General features: G+C 34.6%; 2 protein-coding genes across 6 annotated transcripts in view; one reads left to right on the forward strand and one right to left on the reverse strand.

Annotated features, from left to right (window-relative positions):
- Positions 1-3,470: 3,470 nt before the first annotated feature.
- Positions 3,471-23,559, reverse strand: LOC145245868 (protein FAM98A-like). 5 transcript variants are annotated; one of them, XM_080107578.1, is made up of 4 exons: positions 23,461-23,559; positions 20,861-21,998; positions 8,989-9,021; positions 3,471-4,066 (listed from the first exon to the last, which is right to left on the reverse strand). In XM_080107578.1, exons 2-4 carry the CDS (start codon positions 21,993-21,995, stop codon positions 3,705-3,707), a joined length of 1,530 nt encoding a protein of 509 aa, XP_079963704.1. In that variant the 5' UTR covers positions 21,996-21,998; positions 23,461-23,559; the 3' UTR covers positions 3,471-3,704. The 5 variants fall into 5 exon arrangements, with proteins under 5 accessions (XP_079963704.1, XP_079963703.1, XP_079963702.1 ...); XM_080107577.1 differs by lacking the exon at positions 23,461-23,559 and adding an exon at positions 22,616-22,640; XM_080107576.1 differs by lacking the exon at positions 23,461-23,559 and adding an exon at positions 22,136-22,256.
- Positions 22,825-24,340, forward strand: part of LOC145245866 (eukaryotic translation initiation factor 3 subunit A-like) — a 56,545-nt gene continuing 55,029 nt past the window's right edge. The window contains exon 1 of the mRNA XM_080107574.1: positions 22,825-23,024. Within this exon, the coding sequence (XP_079963700.1) occupies positions 22,976-23,024 (49 nt within the window). The 5' untranslated portion in view covers positions 22,825-22,975. The remainder of the gene's footprint in view (positions 23,025-24,340) is intronic.

Raw genomic sequence — 24,340 nt, forward strand, 5'->3', positions numbered from 1 at the left:
AAAACAATTTCTTTTGCTTGTCTCAAAATGCATGTGGTCATACGCTTTCCCGCTTTTTTTTATGCAGTCTTTTGCATTTATGTTGTATTCTTTCAAGCTGCACCTATTGCGCAGTAGACGGCGGACAAAACAGTGTTGCATCATATGATCCTCCTCTCCACATTCACAAATGGTTGGGTCAGTTTTGTAGCCCCATCTGATCATATTAATTTTTGATTGACCTATTTCTGTTCTCAGACAGTTGAATGTTTTTCCCTGGAACAAAGGTGCTTCTGAATTGGGAGGTATGGCCTCAGAAAAGAAGATTCCTATTAGTAGGAGTGGGGGGGGGCATTCTCTAGCTGTCTGGTCCACAATTGTAGTTTGATCTCTGCCTGAGATGATGTCAGGGGCTCATCGTGGCTGAAGAAGCTTCTCCTCGACTTCAATCATTGGATAGCTGGTTCACATCCATGAAGAAGATGGTGTTCATCACCGATAGATTTTGTGATCTTTACTCGATTGGCAACATCCTGTCTCACATCCGAAGGGGTAATGTCAGTAAGTAGGTGCAGATTATTCAGTTTGGTAGACTTCAGGCAGCCAGTGATCAAGTGGCAGGTGTTATCCAATGCAGAGTTTAGTGTTTTGGCATGTGTTGATCTCTCCCAAACATGACAAGCATACTCTGCAGTGTTTCTCTAACATTAAGAAAGTTCAGGGAACTTATGTCATTACTAGGAATATGACAACAGCATATTCTTTTCATTGTTTTTACTCTCGAGTATATATCCAACACAGACACAATCAACCAAGGATCACATCACTCTACATAAAAACATAAGATATCAATGGAATCAAAACAAGGAAAAGAATATGCTGTTGTCATAGCCCTAGTCATTACTAACTAGCAGAGCATTACCACTCTTGACTAAAGAAATAGTTTATCAGACGTGTATGCAGTGCAATGATATGAAACCTGGCCAGTGAGGGTTGATGGCATGCGTTGCATGAAAAAAACTAATATGAGAATGTTATGATGGACGTCTACTGTAAGTCTTAACGACAGGCTTAATTCTGATGATCTCAGAGGAAGATTTAATCTGGGCAGTATATGGATGTTGTGTGCAGAAGATTTTGATGGTATGACCATGTTGAAAGAATGGATGAGAGTTCTTGGGTTCATAGAACAGTTGAGGTAGCAGAGCCAGGGGTAGACCAGAAAAAAAAAAACATAGGAAATGATAAAAAGAGAAAGAAAAATAAGAATCTGATCAGAGATAGGTTAATTCGTATTGTTCTCATCTCCAATGTTATTTTCACAATGTTTTCGTCGATGTAACCTCTGAACTTCTTCAGGTGAACCTTATTGTACTCAGGAATCTCTTTGTCAAACACAGGAATCTACACAAAATTTCGAATGGAACGAGGGCCTTGATAAGTGGTGACTCCTATGTAAAAAAAAAAAAACAGAAAACAAAAAAAAATCCTTTTACTTAATGAATGGTGGGAGTGTGCTCTCGTTCAGTTAGCCATGATCAAGTAGAAATCCGAAGTAATTTGCAACTATATTTTGAGTGTTGGCCAAACTGAGGATTTGTAATGTTATGGAAGGGCGTTCTCATTCTCGTTTTCCGCTTGTCTGTCGACCCCATTGAAGTGCCAAACAAATAAAACAAATATTTGAACTTGCTATTTTTTTTTTTTTGAGAAACACTTATTTCCTGTCTGGGCTTTTCCTTTTACATAACCAATTTTCACAGAGTTTTCACCGGCTAGCGGAAATTTGTTGTTGTCTGCTGTCGTTTCCTGCTGTTCATGCTGCCACAGCTTTCCCCCTCTACTCTCTGCGTCTTCTCCCGCTGCTGCCACTATCTCCATGTGACATCACCAGTCCTGCTACCTCCTACTCCTTCTCTCTCCCTATTTTACTGCAGCGACTGTTGTCTATGAAACATCGGCGCACATTATGGCACAGATTGAACCTTCAACTTCCAGAAGAGTGTAACTTACAACTGAATTTTACCAAGTACTTTATCTATTATGAGTCCTTGCAAATTAGTTAGAACTTCTACTTGGTCATAGTTGATGGAGCAAGAGCATGCTACCCCGATAGATTAAATAAAAGGTTCCATTTCAAATTTCTTAAAACCATTCAATGCATGCTAGCATATAAAACCGAATATGAGTACGATGATTCTGACAGTTCAGAAATATCCGAATAGGTACACTAAAGATTGGATTATTAAAAAAAAAAAAAAAAAAAATTTCTTTTTTTAAAATATAAACAGACGCATAAAAATTAAAATAACAATAAATTAAAATTTGCTGGAATTATATTTTTATATTTATTTTTTCAAAATTTTTTTTTTTTTTTTATTTAGTTTTTCATGCTGTGTTGAATCTCAATTTTGCAAAAGATGGATTTTTCTTTTCTTAACAACAACAAAAAAAAAAAGAAAGAAAAAGAAACAACCAAAAAAAAAAAAAAGAAACAAAACAAAAAGAAAATTTTTACGCCCCAAAATTGTTATGATAAAAAATCATAGTAAGATATCTTTGCATAATTTTTTTCAAGAATTTGGTTGATAAGATTTTTTTTTTTCTTTTCAAAACAAACTCTTAATAAATGGATTATGATTTTTGAACATACAAAGAAAAAAAAATATGTTGGAATAAATTTTCAAAGAATTTGGTTGATAAGTTTTTGTTATTTTTGTCTTCAAAACAAATCCTTTGTAAACGTGTTACGATTTTTTAACCAGACGAAGAAAAAAAATATTTTGCATAATTTTAAAAAGAATTTGGTAACTTTTGTTTTCTCTTCAAAACAAATTCTTTCGTATAATTATTTAAACGTTATTAGTCATATATATAAAACATGTGTGTGTATGTGTATATATATATATATATATGTGTATATAGGAGACAGAAGGGAAAACTTTAGTGTCAACCTCTTTTTTTTTTTTAATGTGCTAGTTTGTATTGGTGATCTTTTAAACGCACAGATTTCAAGTGAAAACATTACATATTTACATGTAATGGCAAAATTAGTATAAATTCCAAAAATTATGGAAAATGATCCAGTATAAAAATAATCACAAGTAAGATTAGAATTTATCAAATTATCAAGTTTTATCGCATGTTTTAATGTGGAAGAGCTGTGCGACCAATTCAGTATGACAAACAAGGGAGATAACTCTTCACTTAAGAGTCTGCCATCTTTAAATACGATATCTGGGAACATAATTATGGCTGATTTTTCTTTTCTTTTTTTTTTAATTTAAAATACTAACACATCATCTACTGGATCATTTTTTTGTAAATTTTTGTAATTTATGTTAATTTCGCCATGACATGTAAGTATGAAATAATGTTTTCACATGAAATGTGTTGGTTTAAAAGCTCACCAATGTGAACAAGCACCTTTTTTTTTTTTTTTTTCAAAGAACTTCATCAAAAAGTAAAATATTTTTTGACAAAGCGTTGAAAAAAAACAAAAACAAAAAAAAACATGTCAGGCACTAGAATTTTCCATTAATCTGTGCTTTTCTACCACTATTTTGTCTTTAAAAATGTACTCATTTAAATATCCTAATTGTTCACATTGCCTACATTGGTAGTCGGTCTCAATACATAGATATACATTACACCCACACACATATGTATAATATTGCATTAGGTAAGCATATCGTCCAAGTAAATTGCATAGTAAATTCAGTCGTTCAATAACGTCCCCGGCCGCCTCGTCCACCCCGGCCTCCCCGTCCACCTCGACCTCCCCTCTGCTGGTAGCCTTGATTATCATACTGATTATACTGACCACCACCACCACCACCACCACCGCGGCCGCCACCACCACCACCACCACCACCACCCTGATAGTTGTTATAGTTTTCATAACCACCACCACCACTATTTTGGCCGTACATGCTGAAGTTGTCACGGCCAGCCCTGCCACCGCCCCGGTCGCCTCCACTATAAGATTGGTAGTTCTTTTGGTTGTAACCTTGTTGGTAATTGTGGGAGTTTTGTTGTGGTTGTTGTTGTTGGTGTTGTTGCTGCTGCTGTTGTTGCTGATAACCACCTGAAAAAGCAATAAGAATAACAAATAAATTATCTTAAGAAAGAATATCTCAGAAAAAAAAAAAAAAAAAAATTATATATATATATATATATATATATATATATATATATATATATAAAAGAAAACAAAAAAAAAAAAAAGGAAAATGATATTTAGAGACAGAAAAACCAACAATTTTGCTTGTTTAAGTAATAATGATATACAACAGAAAATTGGGTGCTTCTACACTAATAGGACGAAATTTTGTAGTCAATAAATGGAGTTTCCAGATAAAAAACAATGGTTTCTACTGATTTCTTTTTGTCAATTCTAATAAATTACAACAGTAGTTTCCAAATTATGCCATTGAAATTACCTGAATATTACTGGATGATTAAAAAAAAAACAAAAAAAAAAAACATAACTTTAATCATGTTAGCAAGTGAAAAATTGCAGCCATCTTGTTTAAATCGAAATGGAAAATTAGCTCCCCTTTGAACTCTCCTGTGTCTTATGATCATTTTCATCAAAGTCTGTTTTTATTTTCTTTTATAAATAACTTTCTACCTTATCGATTTTCGTAATTTTTGGATATGATCATCTTAAAACTATGAGGAGGAATATGTAGATACCATTGTTTTCATGTGAAATTCAGTATTAAGATTTCCGAAATTTCGTCCCAATAGTGTAGAAGCACCGAAAATTGTGAATGTACAGAAAGAGGATGGGGGTGTGAGTTATAAATACATATCTTCATCTATCCAAAGGTTACATAAAAACAATTACAACAAAAAAATAAAACAAAAAAAAATGTTAAATAATGAAAAAGCATTTTGCCTTAAAGCCAACAATGATACATTTTGCAGAAATAAAGCCAACAATGATACATTTTGCAGAAATAAAGCCAACAAGGATACATTTTGCAGAAATAAAGCCAACAAGGATACATTTTGCAGAAATAAAGCCAACAATTATACATTTTGCAGAAATAAAGCCAACAATTATACATTTTGCAGAAATAAAGCCAACAATTATATATTTTGAAGAAATAAAGCAGATTTCTGTGTGTAAATTGTTGGGAAATTATTATCCCTCAATGTTCAATTCTTAAACACAAATAGGAATAACCATAAAAAAATAAACACTGAAATTTGGATTCTTGTCCAGAATTCCACCCTATATTAAAAAAAAAAAAAAAAAAAGAAAGAAAAATCTGTATGATGTATGTACCCGTGATTAAACGAATCTATCATATACCAAAAATCACGCAAATTGATTAAGTAGTTTTATTTAAAAAAAAAAAAAAAAAATTTTATGAGTAACCAAAGAGCGGCTGTCTAATTTGCCATTTTGAAAACAATTATAAAATAAAAAAAATTATAAAAATAAATACGATAATAAATAAATAAAAAACCAAGGGAAATAACTCTGCAATACTTCAAACTTTTAAGATTTATATTATGACTAGCATGGCTACCTGGTGTTGAGAGAGATGGTCTATTAGGGATATTGAGCAACTCCCAGACTTAAAAAAAAAAAATTTTCTTCAATAAAAATAGCAGCAAGTACCCGTGTGGTCGCAAAAAAAAAAAAAAGCAACAGTAGGTAGGTTCCAATGTGTAATGTGAAAGAGGTGAAAAAAGCTAATGCGCCAGCTGTCACGGCCACAACGACTTATGGCGTCACAACGGATTGAAACGTTTTTTAAGCGTACATTGAGATTGCTAGGCGTATAACTTGCAAAAATCTCAACAGTGACCCCTCCTTGAAAAAAACAGCTCAGTTGACCAACATAGAATTAATCTTTTTGGATAAGTTTTAGATATTTTTTTATCAGAGAGATCGATCTTTATAACAATACTAATTTTGCCTTAATCTGATGCATCTGTCCAAAGATTTTGGTGAACATACAAACACACACATTTTGCCTTTTATATATTAGATATCTACGAATTCCCATTAATCGCTTGAAAATGATTTTCACAAGTACGTAGATCATACAGAGTTTTCTTTATTTTTGTTTTTAATATAGTGAGAATTTTGGATAAGAATCAAAATTTGAATTGTGTAACAATTTTTGCAGAAAAGGCAAAGCAACAGTATATATTAATTCAACAATTTTACTTGCGCAAGTAATTAAAAATGATATACAACAGAAAAATGTTGAATGTACAAAATGAGAAGGTTGTCAATATACAAAATATATAGAAAAAGGTGCTTATATATAAAAATGTACAAGTGAAATATGGCAGTTCTAAATAAATTAACAAGCAAACAGATATATATATATATATATATGTTTTTTTTATATATATACTAGCATTTCAGCCTGGCGTTGCCCGGGTGCTTGGAGGTTTATGTTGAGCAAAAAAAGCTGTTAACTTATTTAACTTTGACTCCTATTATGACCTTTTAACATTTATTGTTTTGGGCTCAAATCAAGTTATTAAGTTAGATCCATGTCCAAGGAACCTATATCTAAAATTTCAAGTGTGTAGACCCAAAATTGTCAGAGGAGTTTGGTAGAGTTCTCGAAGGTCAAATTGTTGAACTTTGACCTCTTAACAGCCAAGTTTCTGACCGAAAACTGATCACAAAGATTTTCCCAAATCTCAGTACCCTGTATATCAAATTTCGAGTCTGTAGACTGAAAATTGACAGAGTTATTGCATAGGAAAATGTACACAGACACGTTCACTTTTATATAAATATATATATATATATATATATATATATATATATATATATAAGAATAACTATTTACCTTTCATGCAAAACAGCTCCTCCACTTGTTACAATGTTGGTACATATTTTACAAATCTGTTTCGTTATGCAGAAACAAACGGTTATTATGTCAATACCGTCTCTTTTCAGTACATATACTCTTCAGAAAAATTAGAAATTCTTTGCTTAGGTAGAAAAAAATGCATGACAATATAAAGAAAAAAAGTTCATAGAAGACTCAACACTGTGTGTTTGAACAAAAACATAATGTTGAGTCTTCTATTATGGCGTTTTATGAAAGCCAATGTTTGATTGCTTCAATTCAATTTTACAGGTTATATTAATCAGCTGGAGCAAAAATATGGATAAAAGAGATTTCCATATGATTTTTCTTGAAAAGTTCAAAATTTCATAAAAAAATCTGGGTCTTTAAATTGTTAATATTTTGTTTCGATACACTAAAACAAATTTGGATAAAAAAAAAAAAAAAAATCATCAATATTTTTTTGGGGGACACTCTAATGCATATTTTGCAACAAGACGATGAGAAATAAAATGACGGAAAATACAGGTTGTCCAAAAGAACAGAAGAGGAAAATCTTTTCACAGATATAAATAAAAATAACCTGATTGTTTCATCAAGTTATTTTCTAAGACTTATTTGAAATCTATGAAGCTCTAATTGATAATCTATAATAATCAATACTAAAGTTTAGAGTTATAAGTTTTCTTAATTTTCAAATTAGAAGCCATTTTAAGACAGGCTCAGATCTGATGAGCTCAGAAAAATATTAAACCTGAAGAGTACAATTTTACCAGGATTAATTTAAATTAAAATTTAGTTTATTTTCTTCAGAAATTAAAAATTATTTCAGGGAGTAAAAAAAAAAAAAAAAGGCTCATTAACATAATCGCTGCCAACTATATCTCTATTAAATTTATTGTCATTGCGAAGCTATTTTTCTGCAATTTCCAAAAACTAAAATCAACAAATAATGCATATGAATATAATATGGAATATATATTAAACATATATATATATATATATATATATATAAAATAAATAATAATATGGAATATATATTAAATTTATATTATTTATTTTTAAAGGAATTGTCACAGGCCACTTTTACTAAAGGAATTGTCTGTTTTTATCAGTTTTTATATTTTTTGTAATAAAAATAACTCAAATCAGCTTTTATTTATAATGAATCATTCAACTCACAACTTACATACGTATTCGCTAGGAAAACATGATATATGGCAGGGGCCAAATACGAGATAACTCGTAAATATACTATTCAATATGTGACGTTTCTGAATTTTTGAGATGAGGATTGGTTATTTGTATTATTTGGATTCATCGGACTACTGTTCTTATCTTGAGTGTGATTTTCACAACGTTTTGGTCGATGTAACCATCCGACCTTCTTCATGTGTATCTTGTCGAACTCTGCAAGGACTCGTGGCACAATGGTTAGAGTATTTAGAAAGATCAATTGTAAAAAGTGTTATTCTCCTGAAGGCTCAAGCCTCAGTGTGAGTGACCAAAAAATACAATTGCAAATTACTTAGGACCTCTATACAGCTATGGCTGACAGAACAAGAGTATGCTACCCCCGTGAAGTAAATAAAGGGTTCTGCTTGAAATTCCATCCAAATTCCTGAGTTCGACAGAAACATTCCAGAGTTTGATAAGATACACCTGAAGAAGATCGGAGGTTACATCAACCAAAAATCACACTCAAGATGAGAACAGTAGTCCAATGAATCCAAATAATACGAATATTCAATATGTGTTATTTTCAGATGCCAGTTCAAGTTAAAGACAGTTATCGTATGTGTCAAGCGCACATTGACTGATAGAAAAAGAATTTCGTTACTATGAGTTTACTCGCGGCATGCAAGGCTAAGCAAACGCCAGGGTACAAAAATATTTGTAGTTGACAGCGAATGTGTTAAAGAGACCCCAACGGAAGCTTAATTTTGCAAAGTAAAATTATGAATGAATTCTGCATAAAATGGGTTAATTTGAACATTTTTCTGATTGAGTTTCAAATGAAATAAATTTGTAATTATTAAAAAAAAAAAAAGAAAAAAGTTTTTAACTAAAAGATTGTAAAAAAAAAAAAAAAAAAAAAAAAAAAAAAAAAAGAAAAAAAGAATTTTCTTTTCTTTCTTTAATGGACAGCCTGCGTCTAAAAATATTCACTTCCTACCATAGTTATTCTGTCGCTGCGCATGGTAATGACCTAAGAAATAAAAATAGAAACTTGAATTATGGAAGCAAACAAATGAAAACAATCAAAACATTCATAAAGTCAACAAACTGTGTGGATAGATTAGAAATTTATGGTGACAGTTATGTGAACGGAAAAAATTAAAAAAAAAAAAAAACTAAAAGAAAAAACAACAAGAATTGATAATTTGAATTACTTTCAGATAATCTCCCCTTTGAGAGGAGCTCTTAATGTCCTACAATTCACAAACAAATAAAATACATAGGTTGGTACCAAATAAATCACAAATCATAGCAACACGAGTATTACCTACTTTATGTCTTCCACTGATCCGTGATTAGAGAATCTGCAATTAATGTTTCATAATGGCACAAAGAAACAAGAAATCATCAATTTAAAGAAAAGACTTTATTAGGATGTTGGTGTTGCCTTTTATTCTGCTAGTGGCAGAGGGCATCCATAGCTATGAATATTTGGCTCTTTAGTTAATTGTCAATTTTAAATCATCTCTACCCATCCGGTTCATTCCAAGACTTTTAACCGATTGCTCCTTTTTCTTTGATCTTCTCCATTACATCTTCATAATTTTCCATTCTTCCTTCATTTTTTTTCAGCTAAAAAACTAATGTGTTCCTCTAATCCATTCGCTTTGAAACGAAATAATGTCATTGTTGTTTTCGTTTTTTTTTTTTTTAAATTTTGTTTTCTTCCGTTATCCGCAGCATTTTCAAAAAAATGAAAAACAAGTCTAACTTACAAGAGATTAACTTTTTCAATTGAAAAACACATTTTTCTCGATTTAATAATTAAAAATAAAAATTCAATTCAGCTAAAAAGTATACAACTCACATCTCTGAATATTCCTTGGTATTTAGGAATTGAAATGGTAAATCATACGTTTTTATTCACTTTCTTCTCTTTTCATTTTCTTTATTCATGTCATTCATTTATCTGATCTTCTTCTGCTACTAATATTAGTACTCTCTCTATTCCCTTCCCACTATCTAGAACACTCAATGTGCAAACAAGCAAGATTATCAGAGTTTTAGTAGATACTGCTCCAGGAGATATCTGACGGCTGATGCAATTCTCTAGCTGTATAAGAGCCAAGTACGGCCAAGGATGAAGTACTGTTGCCACATCTAGGCAGGAGCTGCTAAAAGCTACTTATCCTGCCTTGACAAAGTTCAAACTAGACTTTGTAGCCTAGTGGGGGATGCTCTTTTCTCGTCCCTGCAACCTCTTTCTCACAGAAGACACATTGCGAGCCTGTCTCTATTTTATCATTATTTTCATAGCAAGTGCTCGTCTGAGCTCCAATCTATAGTCCCTCCTCGCCAAACTTTTATGAAAAAAACACATCTAGTTGAAACCACTATCAATAACTTCTCCCACTCTTTATCTGTGCGTAAACCTAAACACAGATTCCAAGATTCCATGAAAAAAGTTTCTTTCTTAGAACTGCACACTCTCTTCTGTTTCTCTGCTTTCCAGCTGACTACAATATGACTGTCTTCAAGTCAACGATAACAAGTTTTTGATGAGCCATTCCCTTAAATAATCCATTTTCCCTAACTTCCATTATTAATGAGTACTACGATACTGTCCCATTGACTTCTGTACACTCATTAACCCTTAACCTCGAGTGGCCTCTGAGCTTTGATAAGTGGTGACTCCTTTGTTAAAAAAAAAAAAAAAAAAGAAAAAGATATACAAATTATTATAAAAGTTGGAAATCTAAATGGCCTTAGTTAAGATTGGCACTTGTTTACAAAGCCATTCAGCGGAAGTGACAAGAGACAAATTTTTAGCTACGGATGACCAAAACTGTATATCATGTAGGTTTTTTTTTTTAAATGCAAATATAAAAGATAGAAATTTTATTTAAACAGTCTTTGTTTGAACTTTTAATAACAAAATTATAACCTTTATAGTAAAAATATGTTTATGAACTGTTTTTTTCCAACAAGATTTTATTAAAAAAAATATTTATGAGATTTTTTTTGTGCCTATAATATAACTTTTAATGGGATTTCCAATCAAAGACAATTATTTTGGAAATGTTCTTTATTGAATATGTTTTTTTAATGAGTTTTAATTTAAAAAATTATAAAAATTACCAACATCTCTGTTGTTTGAAAAACAGTTCATAAATATATTACCCCCCCCCTCCAAAAAAAACCCCAGTTCTTAAATGTTTTGATTAAAACAGTTCTATTTTTATGTTTGAGCTAAAACAAACAAAAATACCAACACATTTGATGTTTAGAAAACAGGCCATAATATATTTTTATTATGAAAGTTAAAAAAAAAAAAAAAAAAAAAAAAAACGGTTTATAAATATTTAAAAAAAAGAAAAAACAGTTCATAAACATATGTTTACTATATATAAGGTCATAATTTTGTTATTAAAAGTTCAAACAAAGACTGTTTGAATAAAGCTTCTATCTTTATATCTGCATTAAAAAGATACATGATACACAGTTTTGGTCATCCATACATAAAAATTTATCTGACATTACTTCTGTTGAATGGCTTTATAAACAAAGAAATGCCAATCTTAACTAAAGCCCTAAACTTAATTTGAAAAATTGAAATTTTCCAAGCATGAAGGATTATGTTTAAACAACAAGAAAATTTTGGCTAACTCATCCTCTTCAGTTGATTAAACGTGGTAAAACAGCAACAACTAAGATGAGGATAAAAAGTTATAGGGTAAAACGGGTAATTTTTTGAAATGACAAAGAGGGAGGGAAGGAGGGAGGGGGGGCTGCGAATTTAGACTGTTGGAAATACAGCTGACCAGCACCTGTCCAACTTCGTCTTAAACTGATCCGTTGTTGGTGCTGTGACAAACTCAAGTGGCAGTCTATTCTAGGGAGCCGATACGTGGATGAAAAATACAGATTTGTGTCGGTTTAGCCAAAATCTCCAATGAAATTAGAAATTAGGAGATACCACAAAAGACAGGACCAAATATTGGTACAGATGCTACGTTTTGAATTATTAATTTTCAAAAATAAAACAAGTACAATTTTACAAATCAGGCACAAGACCCTCAAAAGTGCAAAGAGTAGGAGAGGTCATCTTGTCTATCCTACTCTTAACTAGAAGCCCTTTGACTCATTTGTACACACAGTGTTCGTTTCATTCTTTCATTATTTGTCCATCACTTTCACTTCAGCAGTTACCATAATACCACATTTACTCTATGGATGAACTAACTGACTTAGAATATCATCAATTGTTTGAATTGAATTTTGTTTTGTTTTTTTAAAAAAGAAAGAATAAGCCAAGCACGAGTGAAAAATTTACTTTCACCATGACTAATGTTTGTGCAAAATTTCCAAAAATACTCAAAGAGTGGCTGTTGAGAAAAGTGCGAACAAATGGCTTTGAAGCAATTTTACCCCTATAATGGCCGCTAGAGGGAAACCAGAGTTATCCTGGAAAATCTATTATAGCAAAAGTTTACTTTTACCATAATTAATGTTTGTGTAAAATTTCAAAAAAGTTCAAGGAGTGGTTATAGAGAAAAGTGCCAACGGATGAACGATTTGGGGGCATTAGAGTTTTCCTGGAAAATCTGTGCTGGCAAAAAATTATTTACACCATGATTAATGTTTGTATAAAATTTCTAAAAAATCCAAGATGTGCTTATTGAGAAAAGTGCGAACAAATGAATGGGATGAATGATTTGAGGGCAATTTTACCCCAATAATGGCCCCTAGAGGAGCAACCAGAGTATTCCCGGAAAATTCAATATGGCAAAAATTTACTTTCACCATGATTAATGTTTGTGTAAAATTTCTAAAAAATCCAAAATGTGGTTATTGAGAACAAATGAACAGGAGTGAATTATTAGATCCAATCCCTCCTTTGTTGGGGGACCAAAAGAAAAAAAAAAAATTTTTTTTATCCTAGCATGTGGGAGAATTTTTTTTTATCCTAGTGTGGGGGAATTTTCTGTCTTTTAGTCTTTGAAATAATGTCAGCAAAGAATCGGTAACACTTCTTTGTGTTCTTTTCTTTTATGGAAATCACTCGAGACAAGGCATGAAGCCACTTGATGTAAGGCACTAACAAGAACGAAAGATGATTATTGCAAAAACAGAAGATGCCTGTTGACCTTAGTCTTTACAAGACTAAGTCTGACTAAGACTAAGAAGAAAAACTGAGCAGGAAGAGATTTTCACAACCTTGCAGTCCTCGGAAAGAAGCTAGTGGAATCAGTAGAAACAACGTCGCTGCCATATCTACATACAAGCAGTTTTCCATGGCTTAATTTTCCTAAATTCATCGACTCATGAGAGCACTTAGCTGTTGGGTTCCTACATAGGAAAGTGTTCAAATATGGGTAATGATTATCTGTCTCCTGCCCAGGTATTTAAGTTTGAGCTTTAAATGCTTCCACTGTATGCCAGAGTTTTCAGAACATATGTATGTCTAGTCTATACTTAATTAGACACATTTTTGTACAAACATAGTTTCTTTCATCCTTTTACCATTGGTCCATCACTTTCACCACAGCAGTCACCAAAATACCACATTTACTCTATGGATTATCCTACTTAAAATTTTTTTCAATGCCACTCAGATGACTTCATCCGTGAAGTCATCAATCCAACTTTTGTGAGAATTTTAAATTGGTTGACTTGCTGAGGGTAGGTCGGTGGGGAAGAAGGAGTGCTGGTAGCTGTGACCAAAACAGCCGGTGGTCCGTTAATCAAAGAACCTGAGTGCCTATTCCTTACAAGTGAAATAGACATTCCAGTCACGCGTGAATCTCGTTGACTGTAGATAAAAAGGGGGGGGCGCTCTACTGTTGTTGTAGTTGTTGCTGTCTTTTAGACAAATTACACTTCGACCATCGTTACTCATTTGTTACTTTTACAAGGAAAGACTGCTTGTAAGCAACATCGACATTTCGTTGCAAGACTTTAAACCACCCCCCACCCCCACCCCCGGTCGGCGGTAAGCTAATTCCGACACATTGCAACGAAATTGATTTCTCCTCTTTGGAGTTGGATTATTCTAGTGTTCAACTGAACTTATAACATGGATGATTCAGTCTCGATGGAGGACCTGGAGCTGAAACAAGAACTTCTTCGAAGAAAAATACTAACTACCCTGAAAGGGTTAGAAAAGGAAGAGAAAAGTTCTGAAGAAGTGCTTTCTCTATTTAAGCGAGAAATAGAGGACTGGTTGGAACACTTGGCTGCAAGAGGAGAAGCAGAAGCATTGGCAAGCTTAAGTCTAGCTTCATTCTGCTTTAAATATGGAGCGAGACAGCGTTTAAGTTCTCTGCGGAAAGCTGACCAAAGTGAGCACTCAGCAGTTACCTCGATGGAAGATGTTGACTCAACCTCTAGTCATGGCAACCCGGTTACTCCAGAAAATGAGAGATCACCACCCTTCAAACCAACAGCCCATTCTTCATTTTCTGTGGAGCCATTTAAAATAAAGTTGAAGGGACCACGCTTTGATGGCAAGGACTTTGACACCAACAAGAGGAGCTTCAAGGACTTCTTGACAAAGTTTGAACACGGAAAGACTATATTTTTTGAGGTGCTCCTTGAAAGGTAGGGCCCTCCAACTTATAAATCATCTCTCCCCCTCTGAAGATAGTTACAATATGGCCCTTAAGGACCAATATCTGGACAAGGAGGAGATAAGAGATTAAATAATTAAGGAAATATTAGACTTCCAGTTAGATAATCCCAAAAACCTGGAAGGGTTAAAACATTTTATGATAAAGACCCAGGCGGATATGTGGGAGCTAAGGTCCTCGTATAGTTGTGATTTATATGACGATAAGTCAGCTGGAGCAATAATAATAGCACAAGTGTTATTTGCGAAATTCCCGCCCGAAGTAAAGGGAGAACTCTTACGAATCTCTGGGACTATCTACCCAACATTGTCCACACTATTGAAGGAAACACCAAGAATAGTGAAACAAATGCTAGTTGCCAGACAGCCGACCAAGGTACTGATGTCCAAACCTAGGCTGCAACCTAAGGTTAAGCCAGAGGAGACGATCGAAACCTCGTCTCTTAAAACTTTTATTACTGAATTGAGATCCGAGGTAAGATGCAACTTTTGCAAAAGCAATAAACATTTGTCTGAGGACTGTGGCAACTATACGATCCATGAAGCCAGGATAACCCGGTGTAGAGAGCTGCGTCTTTGTTTTCAGTGCCTAAAGAGATCTCACTTGGGGAATATGTGTCCATTAAGGACATCAAGAAAAATTTGTTGCCATAGTTGCAACTCTAAAGGACACGTAACTGCTATGTGTTCAACTGTTACGAGTAGTATGCAGGTTGATACCTGCCTACATACAAAAGACGGTAATGCTTTCCTTTCTCCCATAATTGAAATAATAGTGCAAAGAGGGGATAAAAAAGTGAAGGTAAACTGCCTGTTAGACACTGGCAGTCAAAGAAATTATTTGGACTCTTTAATTTTAAAGAAGCTAAATTGCCTCTCCTTCGCAAAGGATAAAATAATGGAAGTAAAGACCTTTTTAGGAACGAGTCCTAAAACCTTTAAGGAAATCTCGTTGCGATTGAATTTGATGCCCGGCAAAACACATACTCTTCAGATTCTTGCGACCAAGCTGAACTTGTCTTACAGCCTTGAAGGACTTACTCAGATTCTTGGAAATTTAAAGAATTGCAGACTGGCTGCAAAGTTTAATGCAAAGGAGGATTTGGTTACTATAGATGGGTTACTAGGACTCGACGCAATCCAGTACCTGGAACCTTTAAAGATAGTCCCTTGCATGTATGGAGCAGCATTCGAGACCAAAACAGGACTAATCCCCTTTGGAAACAGGTGTTCTTTTCTATATAAGTACCAGATTAAAAACCAAAAAAGAACACAGATTAATTATGCAGAGGTGTTGGCAAAAACTCCACCACTTCCATCTTCCAGAATCAACTACGTGGTTCACCCAGAGGAATCCTACCCAGACCCTCTAAAAAATTGGTTTGAAGAGAGTAGTGTCCAGCGAGGGTTGGAAAACATGTTCAACCTTGAATCTATTGGATTACCCACTGACGAGAAATTTTCAACCTTGAATAAAGAGAAGGTTAAGCAGTTTAGAGATTCCATCACATACAAAGGTGGTCTCTATCATGTACAACTTCAGTAGTATGAAGATAAATTAAAATCGGTACCTTCTAATTACAATGCTGCTATTCGGGTGCTAGAAAAGGTTAATAAGGATCTGGAAAAGAAAAACTTGTATAATCAGTATCTGCAAGTTTTTCAACAACAAGAAAACGAGGGTATTATTGAAGAAATAATTGTGCCTCCCAAACAATTTAAAGACTATATATGGATTCCCCATAGGCCAGTGCTAAAACTAACAGACCAGACTACTACCAAGGTGGGACCGGTGTTTAATTGTTCTTATAAGCATAAGGGCTCCGTATCATTGAACGAAGCAGCATATCCTGGAGTGAACCTGATGAGCAACATGTTAAAATTGATGATCCGATTCCGAACAAACTGATATGTCTTGTTGGCTGACATCAGAAAAGCATTTCTGATGATTCGTCTGGCATTGGAAAAGGATCGTAATCGGTTTTGCTTTTTTCTGAAGAAAGGTGAAAAATTACATTGCTACAGGTACAAAACCCTTATTTTTGGCTTCAATGCAAGCCCTTTTATTTTAAATTACGTGTTAAAGTTTCATGCAGAGAAATTCCCTTTGGATGAATGTTCGGAGGCACTGAAATCTAGTTTTTATGTTCACAACCTAGTGAAAACTGTGAATAATGCAGAAAATCTATCTTATCTGTATACCTCTGCAAGAGAGCGTCTGCAGAAGGGAAATTTTAATTTACAGTCTTGCAATTCCAACTGTGTAACACTCGAAAAGAAAATGGAGGCAGATGGAACGTTATCAGGATTCGACTCTGGTTGGGAAAAGGTGCTGGGGTATCAATATGACCCTGTCCAAGATTCTATAAGAGTCTCCCCACCATCATGCGACTTGGAGGCATCAACTAAGAGGAAAATATTATCGGAAACCTCAAAGGTATTTGATCCTTTGTTTCTGTATCTACCTGTGACAGTACGAGGTTGTTTATTGACGCGAGAAATATGGAGACAAAAACTGAATTGGGATGATATAATTCCTCAAGATAGATCTTTTGTCAACGTTCTCCAAACTGAACGTTGACAAAAGATCTATCAGCGTTAGACTTTGTATCTTTCCCCAGGAGGGTTATAGATGAAGGAAAGGATACAAAGTTATTCTTTTTCTGCGATGCGTCTAAAGCCACATATGGGTTTGCGGTATATGCTGTACAGGATGGAAATTCATCCTTGGTACTTGCCAAAATGAAAATGGCTCCTTTGCAGGGAAAATCCCTCGCAACGTTGGAACTTCTAGCAGTATTTTTAGCAATGAAATGCTTCCCTTTTATAAAAGAGTTCCTAAAGAACATTCCTATAAAAGACGTCTATGTAATCACAGATGCTCAGGTAGTTCTGTCCTGGATTTTGGCCGACTTCGTCCAAACGAAAAATGTATTTGTACAGAATAGATTGCAGGACATAGCTCAAATGTCTGAGAAGGTTAAATCTGATTTTAGCATAAAGATAAACTTTCAGTACACTTCAACAGATGACAACCCAGCCGATTACATCACCAGAGGTTTGACTATCAAGAAATTTAAGGAAAAGTTTTCTCTTTGGTGTGAGGGACCGAAATGGATAAGGCAAGAAGAATCCTCCTGGTGCCATCGTGAGTTGGGTTACCTTTCTAAAGTTCAAATGGAGCGGATTGGCGCTTCAGTAAATTATGCTGCAGAGAATGAAGTGGCTACATCAAAAGTCAAATTGGAAAAATTCTCCAGTTTAAGTAAGTTGATCAGTGTAACTTCACTGATATTCAAGTTCATCAACAAGTTAAAAAAGAGGGAGATGGATCCTGAGTTACAAGCAAATGCCTACCTGATCAAGACAATGCAAAAACAATCCTTTTCAAGGGAGTTGGACTTTTTATTGGGCCCTGGAGGAAATAGCATGGCAAAACTGGTGAAGAATTTGAATCTCTTTTTGGACCACAAGGGCATTATACGATCGATGGGAAGAATAGGAAAATCGGAATATCACTCATATGAGGTCATAAATCCTATTTTATTGGGAAAAGAGCATTATCTAACAAGATTGATCATTCAAGAATACCACAAAAGAAGCCAACACTTAGGCTTGGCCACAACATTGAATGAAATACGATTGGCAGGTTACTGGATACCACAAGCCAGACAGGCTGTTAAAAATGTGGTTAGTACTTGTGTGAAATTTAAACGCTATAATGCCGTTTCCTCTTCAATACCAAATTCGACCAACTTACCAGCCCCTCGGGTGAATTTTGTCAGGCCCTATCTACATACCGGTGTGGATTTTACCAGCCATATCTATGATAAAGGACAAGAAAAAGACTATAAAATGAACATTCTTATATTTACATGTATGAGTATTAGGGCTGTACATTTGGAACTGGTTCCGGATATGACTGTGAAATCATTTATTCAAGCATTTATTAGGTTCACAAACGTGAATAGAATCCCTACACACCTTTATTCGGATAATGCTCGCACATTTAATGCTGCTGCCAGAATCATTAACTGGGGCATGATAGCAGACGAATTCAAGGAAAGGTTTAGCCCATATGACTTAAAACATTGCACAATTCCACTATTTTCACCTTGGTACGGTGGTAGTTGGGAGAGGTCTATCAAGACCATAAAATCTTGCTTATAAAGCAATAGGAAGAGGTAAAGTGGACTATTTTGGTTTACTAACAATTTTGTCTGATGTGCAAAGGGCAGTAGATAGCCGCCCCCTGACATATAAGAGCTCTGAGGATGCTGATCTGAATGTCTTAACCCCTAACTCTCTCATGAATGTGAATGTTGGTCAGGGAATAATAATGCGATTGGAAAACCAAGACCTAGAAACGATCGATCCTCTTAGTCGAAGTGACTTGATTCAAACCCTGCGTTCCCGGGAAGAAAGCCTGACTAAATTTAAGAAAGTTTAGAATGAGGACTATTTGTTGAGTCTCAGAGAAAGAGCAATGAGCTTGGCTGATTGTTCTTTTGAAGATAAAGTAAAACCAGGGGATATAGTGCTCATAAAAAGCCCTCTGAAGACAAGGCCTTTTTGGTCCCTAGGTGAAGTTCTACAGCTAATCCAAGGAAGTGATGAATTGGTGCGCATGGTGAAGGTGAGGAAGGGGAATGGAGCTATAAACACATACTCTAGCAAGCATCTCTTTCCTCTGGAATTCTCTCAACAGCCTGGAGAACCTGACCCGATAGGCATGGAACAATCAAGTTCACAGGATATAAGTCAGGACCCTCAACGGAGAGAGAGTACTATAATTTGGATCTGTCCTAGCTGTAACAGACCTGAGAATACCAAACCTATGATAGTCTGCGATAGATGCAATGACTGGTTTCACTTCAGCTGTGTGGGTCTAACTGAAGCACCACCAGGAGATGAACAATGGTTCTGTCCGACTTGCAACCCTTAAGGAGTTGTAACTGGTAGACCCAGTTTAGCAGGAGTCTAAACAAACTGTTTTATTCTCTTAAAGATTTTTTTTTCTTTTGTGAGGAATGTGTGAGAATTTTGAATTGGTTGACTTGCCAAGGGTAGGTCGGTGGTCCGTTAATCAAAGAACCTGAGTGCCTATTCCTTACAAGTTAAATAGACATTCCAGTTATGCATGAATCTCGTTGACTGAGAGTTGGAGTAGATAAAAGGGGTGGCCGCTCTACTGTTGAAGTAGTAGTTATTGTTGTTGTCTTTTAGACAAAGTACACTTCGACCATCATTACTCATTTGTTATTTTTACAAGGAAAGACTGCTTGTAAGCAACGTCGACATATGTTGCAAGACTTTAAAACATCTTTTGTCCCCCCCCCTACTCGTCGGTAAGCTAATTCCGACACTTTGCCACCAGGCTGAAAGAAACATCACAGTGGCCAACTCAAAACTTGACAGGATGTTGAACCGATTCTGGGCCCTCACTTTTTCGAGGCCAGTCATTGGAACCGCTTACACTCATAACGGGAGCAGCTTTAAATCGCTGCCCCTGGTCAGCCAGTTTTCAGGACGTCATGATCTTGTTGGAAAAAGCTGGTCCAACTGACCCCAGGTGAATGCTGTAAATGTGATGACCAACTAATCGGACACGCAGCAAAATCCCACTTCTGCTAGATTTTGAAATTCCCTTCCTATCTCCTGCTTCCCTGACTATAATAACATGCAAAAGTTTAAATGTAATGTGAACAGATATATCCCTGTTCAATTCCCCACGTAGTCCCCTGCAAACATGATCCCAAATATTAACTCCTTAAGTTCTAGTTGCAATACACCTTTTTTTTGGTGTGAAAAAAGATATTACACTTTGATCTGAGTCCGTATTATTATTGTCATTGGTAGATGAAATTCAAAATAGTAAAAAAACAGGAAGAAAGGTCATTTGACGTTTCTCAATTTTTGAGAAGAGGATTGGTTATTCGTATTATTTGGATTCATCGGACTACTGTTCTCATCTCCAGCGTGATTTCCACAACGTTTCGGTCAATGTAACCTCCGACCTTCTTCGGGTGTATCTGGTCGAACTTGGGATGAATTCCAGAGTTCGACAAGATACACCTGAAGGAGGTTGGAGGTTACATCGACTGAAACGTTGTGGAAGATGAGATATGGAATGAAGATGAGAACAGTAGTCCGATGAATCCAAATAATACGAAGAAGGTCATATAGTATTGGTGGAGAAATTGAAAGTGATTAAATAATAAATAATGATAACAATACAAACCTCCACCACCTTGGTTCCATTGACCACTGCCCACATTCTGGGACGACTGCTTATTGTCATTCCAATTGCTTTGTACACGGCCTCCACCACGGCCACCACCACGATCACTTTGAAAACCACCACGTCCACCTCCCCCGCTTTGACCTGCGTTTCTCTGCTGGAATGCTGGCATCTCTGGTGGTGGGGGTTCATGCTCCCAGGCACGGCCACCCCGATCGGGCACATGCCCGATGCGGACTTTGTTGATGGCGCACTTGGTCTTCTCGCGAGCTTCTCCGCTGCTGGTTTTGTGGATGCGGAGCAAAGAGTCCCTGGCAGCCAGTATCTGAGGGATCCCGATGTTGGTGCGTGCTGATAAACTCTTGCTTGGACCCTCGTAGAAGTTTCGGATCTGCTTTTCCTTCTGCTTGGCCCGATCTGACCACAGGAAAGACTGGACAGTTACGTCCAGTCGCTTGATCAACATCTCGCGCCGGGTGTGATACTCCTTGTCTAGAGAGCTGTTGATGCCCAGAAGGTGGGCCCACTGCTTATCTGAAAGACGGGATTTAAGCATAGATTTCCCCAGCTGGTTGGGGTGCTTGTGCATCATCTCCTTGATTTTAAGTTCGATCTTGGAAAAAAGCTGCTGAGGAGTGATGGTAGCCGGCGGTTTCGAAAAGCCCAAAGCAATGAGCATGCTTTTTAGGTGCGAAGCGACGTCCGACTCGTAGCTTGTGGTCTGTGGGGCGTCGCTGCTGTTACTGGAAACAAGAACAATTGGCTTGTTGACGGCCAGCATCATCACACTAGCCAATTCCATGGTAAGATAATGCAAAAGTTGAAGTCGTAACTCTTTGGTACTAAGACGATCGTCGACCGTGCCTGCCGTCAACGCAGCTACGGGGCATCCGATTTCACGCAGAAACGCGCTCAGCTCCAGCATAAACGTGCTACTATCAGCTGAGTCAGTGATCGGATTCACATGTTCCACCAAGTCCATGAATTCTTGCAGCTTTAGGGTAAGCCAGGACACGACATGCGTGAAAACTGGGGATCGTTGGCCTTCTTCTAAAGACGTCTCAAAAGTACCCTCCTCCAGCTGGTCGACCGGGTATCCCAAATCTTCGAGCACGTCTAGAATGTCTGCCATCATTTTCTGAAGAAAAAAAAAAAAAATCATTAAATAATTTTTAAAATAAAGATTTAAAGAACAAAGTAAACATATAATTATGAAAACATAATTTTTACAAAAAATTGTAAAAATAATAAATAAATACTAATAAATTTTTACACCTTTCTTTAAAAAAAAAAAAAAATATCGACTGCCAGCAAAATGTGTGTTATGGCGACCGGTGGCGACTCTATAATAAAAACGAAAGAGTTATTTCCCTTTACCGGCGACTTCAGGTTTCCGGAATAGTTCGGTATTTCCCGTAAAATAAAAACTACGCGTGGAAATACAAAAAAAAAAAAAAAAGAAAAAAGTCAAATATTTATTTAAAATATTATTGCAATATAAAAATTACTATCTTATTAAAATATTCATTCTATATATATTTTTAGATAACGAAGACCATTTATCTAATAATTTTAAAAATAAAAACAAAAGGAAAGGACACATGTGATCACATATAATAATGAAAAATATATGTTTTTACAATAATTGCAGAGAAATAAATCAACATTTACAACATTCTAGACCTTTCTTAAAAAATAAATAAATAAAAAAGCAAGGTGCTGACTGTCAGTAAAAAACAAAAAAAAATGTATTACGTCGATTCTTCAATAAAACGAAAGAGTTATTCCCCTTTACCGGCGACTTCGAGTTTTCGGAATAGTTCGACGTTTTCCGTAAAATACTTCGTGAAAATACCAAACTTTTTTTTTTTTTGTTAAATATTTATGAAAATATTACAGTATAAATTTTTTTTATCTTATTACTAAAGATAGTCATTAAATAGGACATAACTAAAAAAAATAATACTTTTTAAATAAAACTCTTCGTAGGTCACGTTGTGTAGTCGTGGTTTTAAGCAGCTGTCGCCATTTTGAAATCTGCTCATGAGGCTGGCATGTCTTAAAATTCCCTTGAAAGGAGAATAGATTTACTATTTAGTGGTCTCAAACGCAAAAATGCCTACTTATTTTCAACGTCCTGAGAATGCCCTTAAACGGGCAGATGGTAAGTTATTAAAATATGTGTTTGTGCATGTAATTAAACCATTAGATTGGCTTCTTGAAAAGTATCCCATTTATTCCATGCGGAACCTGTGGAATCCTTTTCGCGCCCTATTTTTCTTTTTCCGATAATTATACGATTTTTTTCTTATTTTATAATGTAAAAATAATTCTAATTACATATTTAATTTTTTAATTAAATTGAATTCCAAATTAAAAAAAAAAACGTTTTTGAGAGGTTTATGTATTTTTTCTTTATGCAACCAGCTGACGGTGATAATTTCTTCTCGGAGTTATTAATTTACTTATTTACGCAACTAAAATTACTTATATTTAATGTTATATTTCATGTTTTTCTTAATATAGTTATAATTTGAAAACTTAAATGGTTAAAAAAAAAAAAAACAACAAAGGTAGACTTAGAAATAGTTTTAAGATACCTTTTTTTTCCTTAGAAGAAAAAAAAGATAACCATGTGTTAATTTTAGTTGTGGCGAATCAGTTGCATATGGTAAGACAAAAATACTTCAAATGAAAATTTTTTTTTTTTTTTTTTTTTTTTTTTTTTTTTTTGCGACATTTAATTTTAAATTAAAAATTTAAATATCTAAAATTGTCTTATGGCTTAAAACAAAAAAAAAAATGTCTTCTGACAAAAGATGCAGTTTATTGGTGGATTTAAAATTATATTTTTTCGGATGATCAGAATGATTTTCTCTAGAAACTTTCGAATCTGCGTTTTTTTTTTTTTTTTTTTTTTTTTTTTTTTCTCTTATAGCAATTTATTAAATAAAAGTCTAATTTTTACTCACTTCCGGCCATCTTCCCCTCATCAAATGATTAACATAGATTAGTAAATAATAAAATGCGTTAACATGGATTAAAACAGGTCGAGAGATCGTTTTTTTCTTTTTTTTTTTTTTTTTTAATGTTTAAAGCAAAAACTGTATTACGTACTTAATTGGCATGCCGAAAATACTTATATCCAAAAATGCCAAATTCATAGAATAGAAAGTTATAGTAAAAAGTAATTTTTACGGAGAATTGGGTAAAATTCCATTTTTCTGAGACGTTAAAAAGTAGACAGTAAAGAGCCACTTTGCCGATTAAACCGCCGATTAATTACTTTTCTCTTTCCTATTAATTTAAATAGGTACCGCCAAAAATGGCCGAAAAATGTTTTTTAAAACGAAATTACATTTATTAAAAATTCTGATTTCTGAGTAACTTTTTTTTTTCCAGAAAGATAAAACCCTGAATTTTATCATATAGAAAGCTGAATAATGTAAAACTTTTTCTATTTTTAATTAAATTTTAAAT

The sequence above is a fragment of the Euprymna scolopes genome, chromosome 23, assembly GCF_053919585.1.
Source record: "Euprymna scolopes isolate OS-2025 chromosome 23, ASM5391958v1, whole genome shotgun sequence".
Classification (NCBI taxonomy): domain Eukaryota; kingdom Metazoa; phylum Mollusca; class Cephalopoda; order Sepiida; family Sepiolidae; genus Euprymna; species Euprymna scolopes.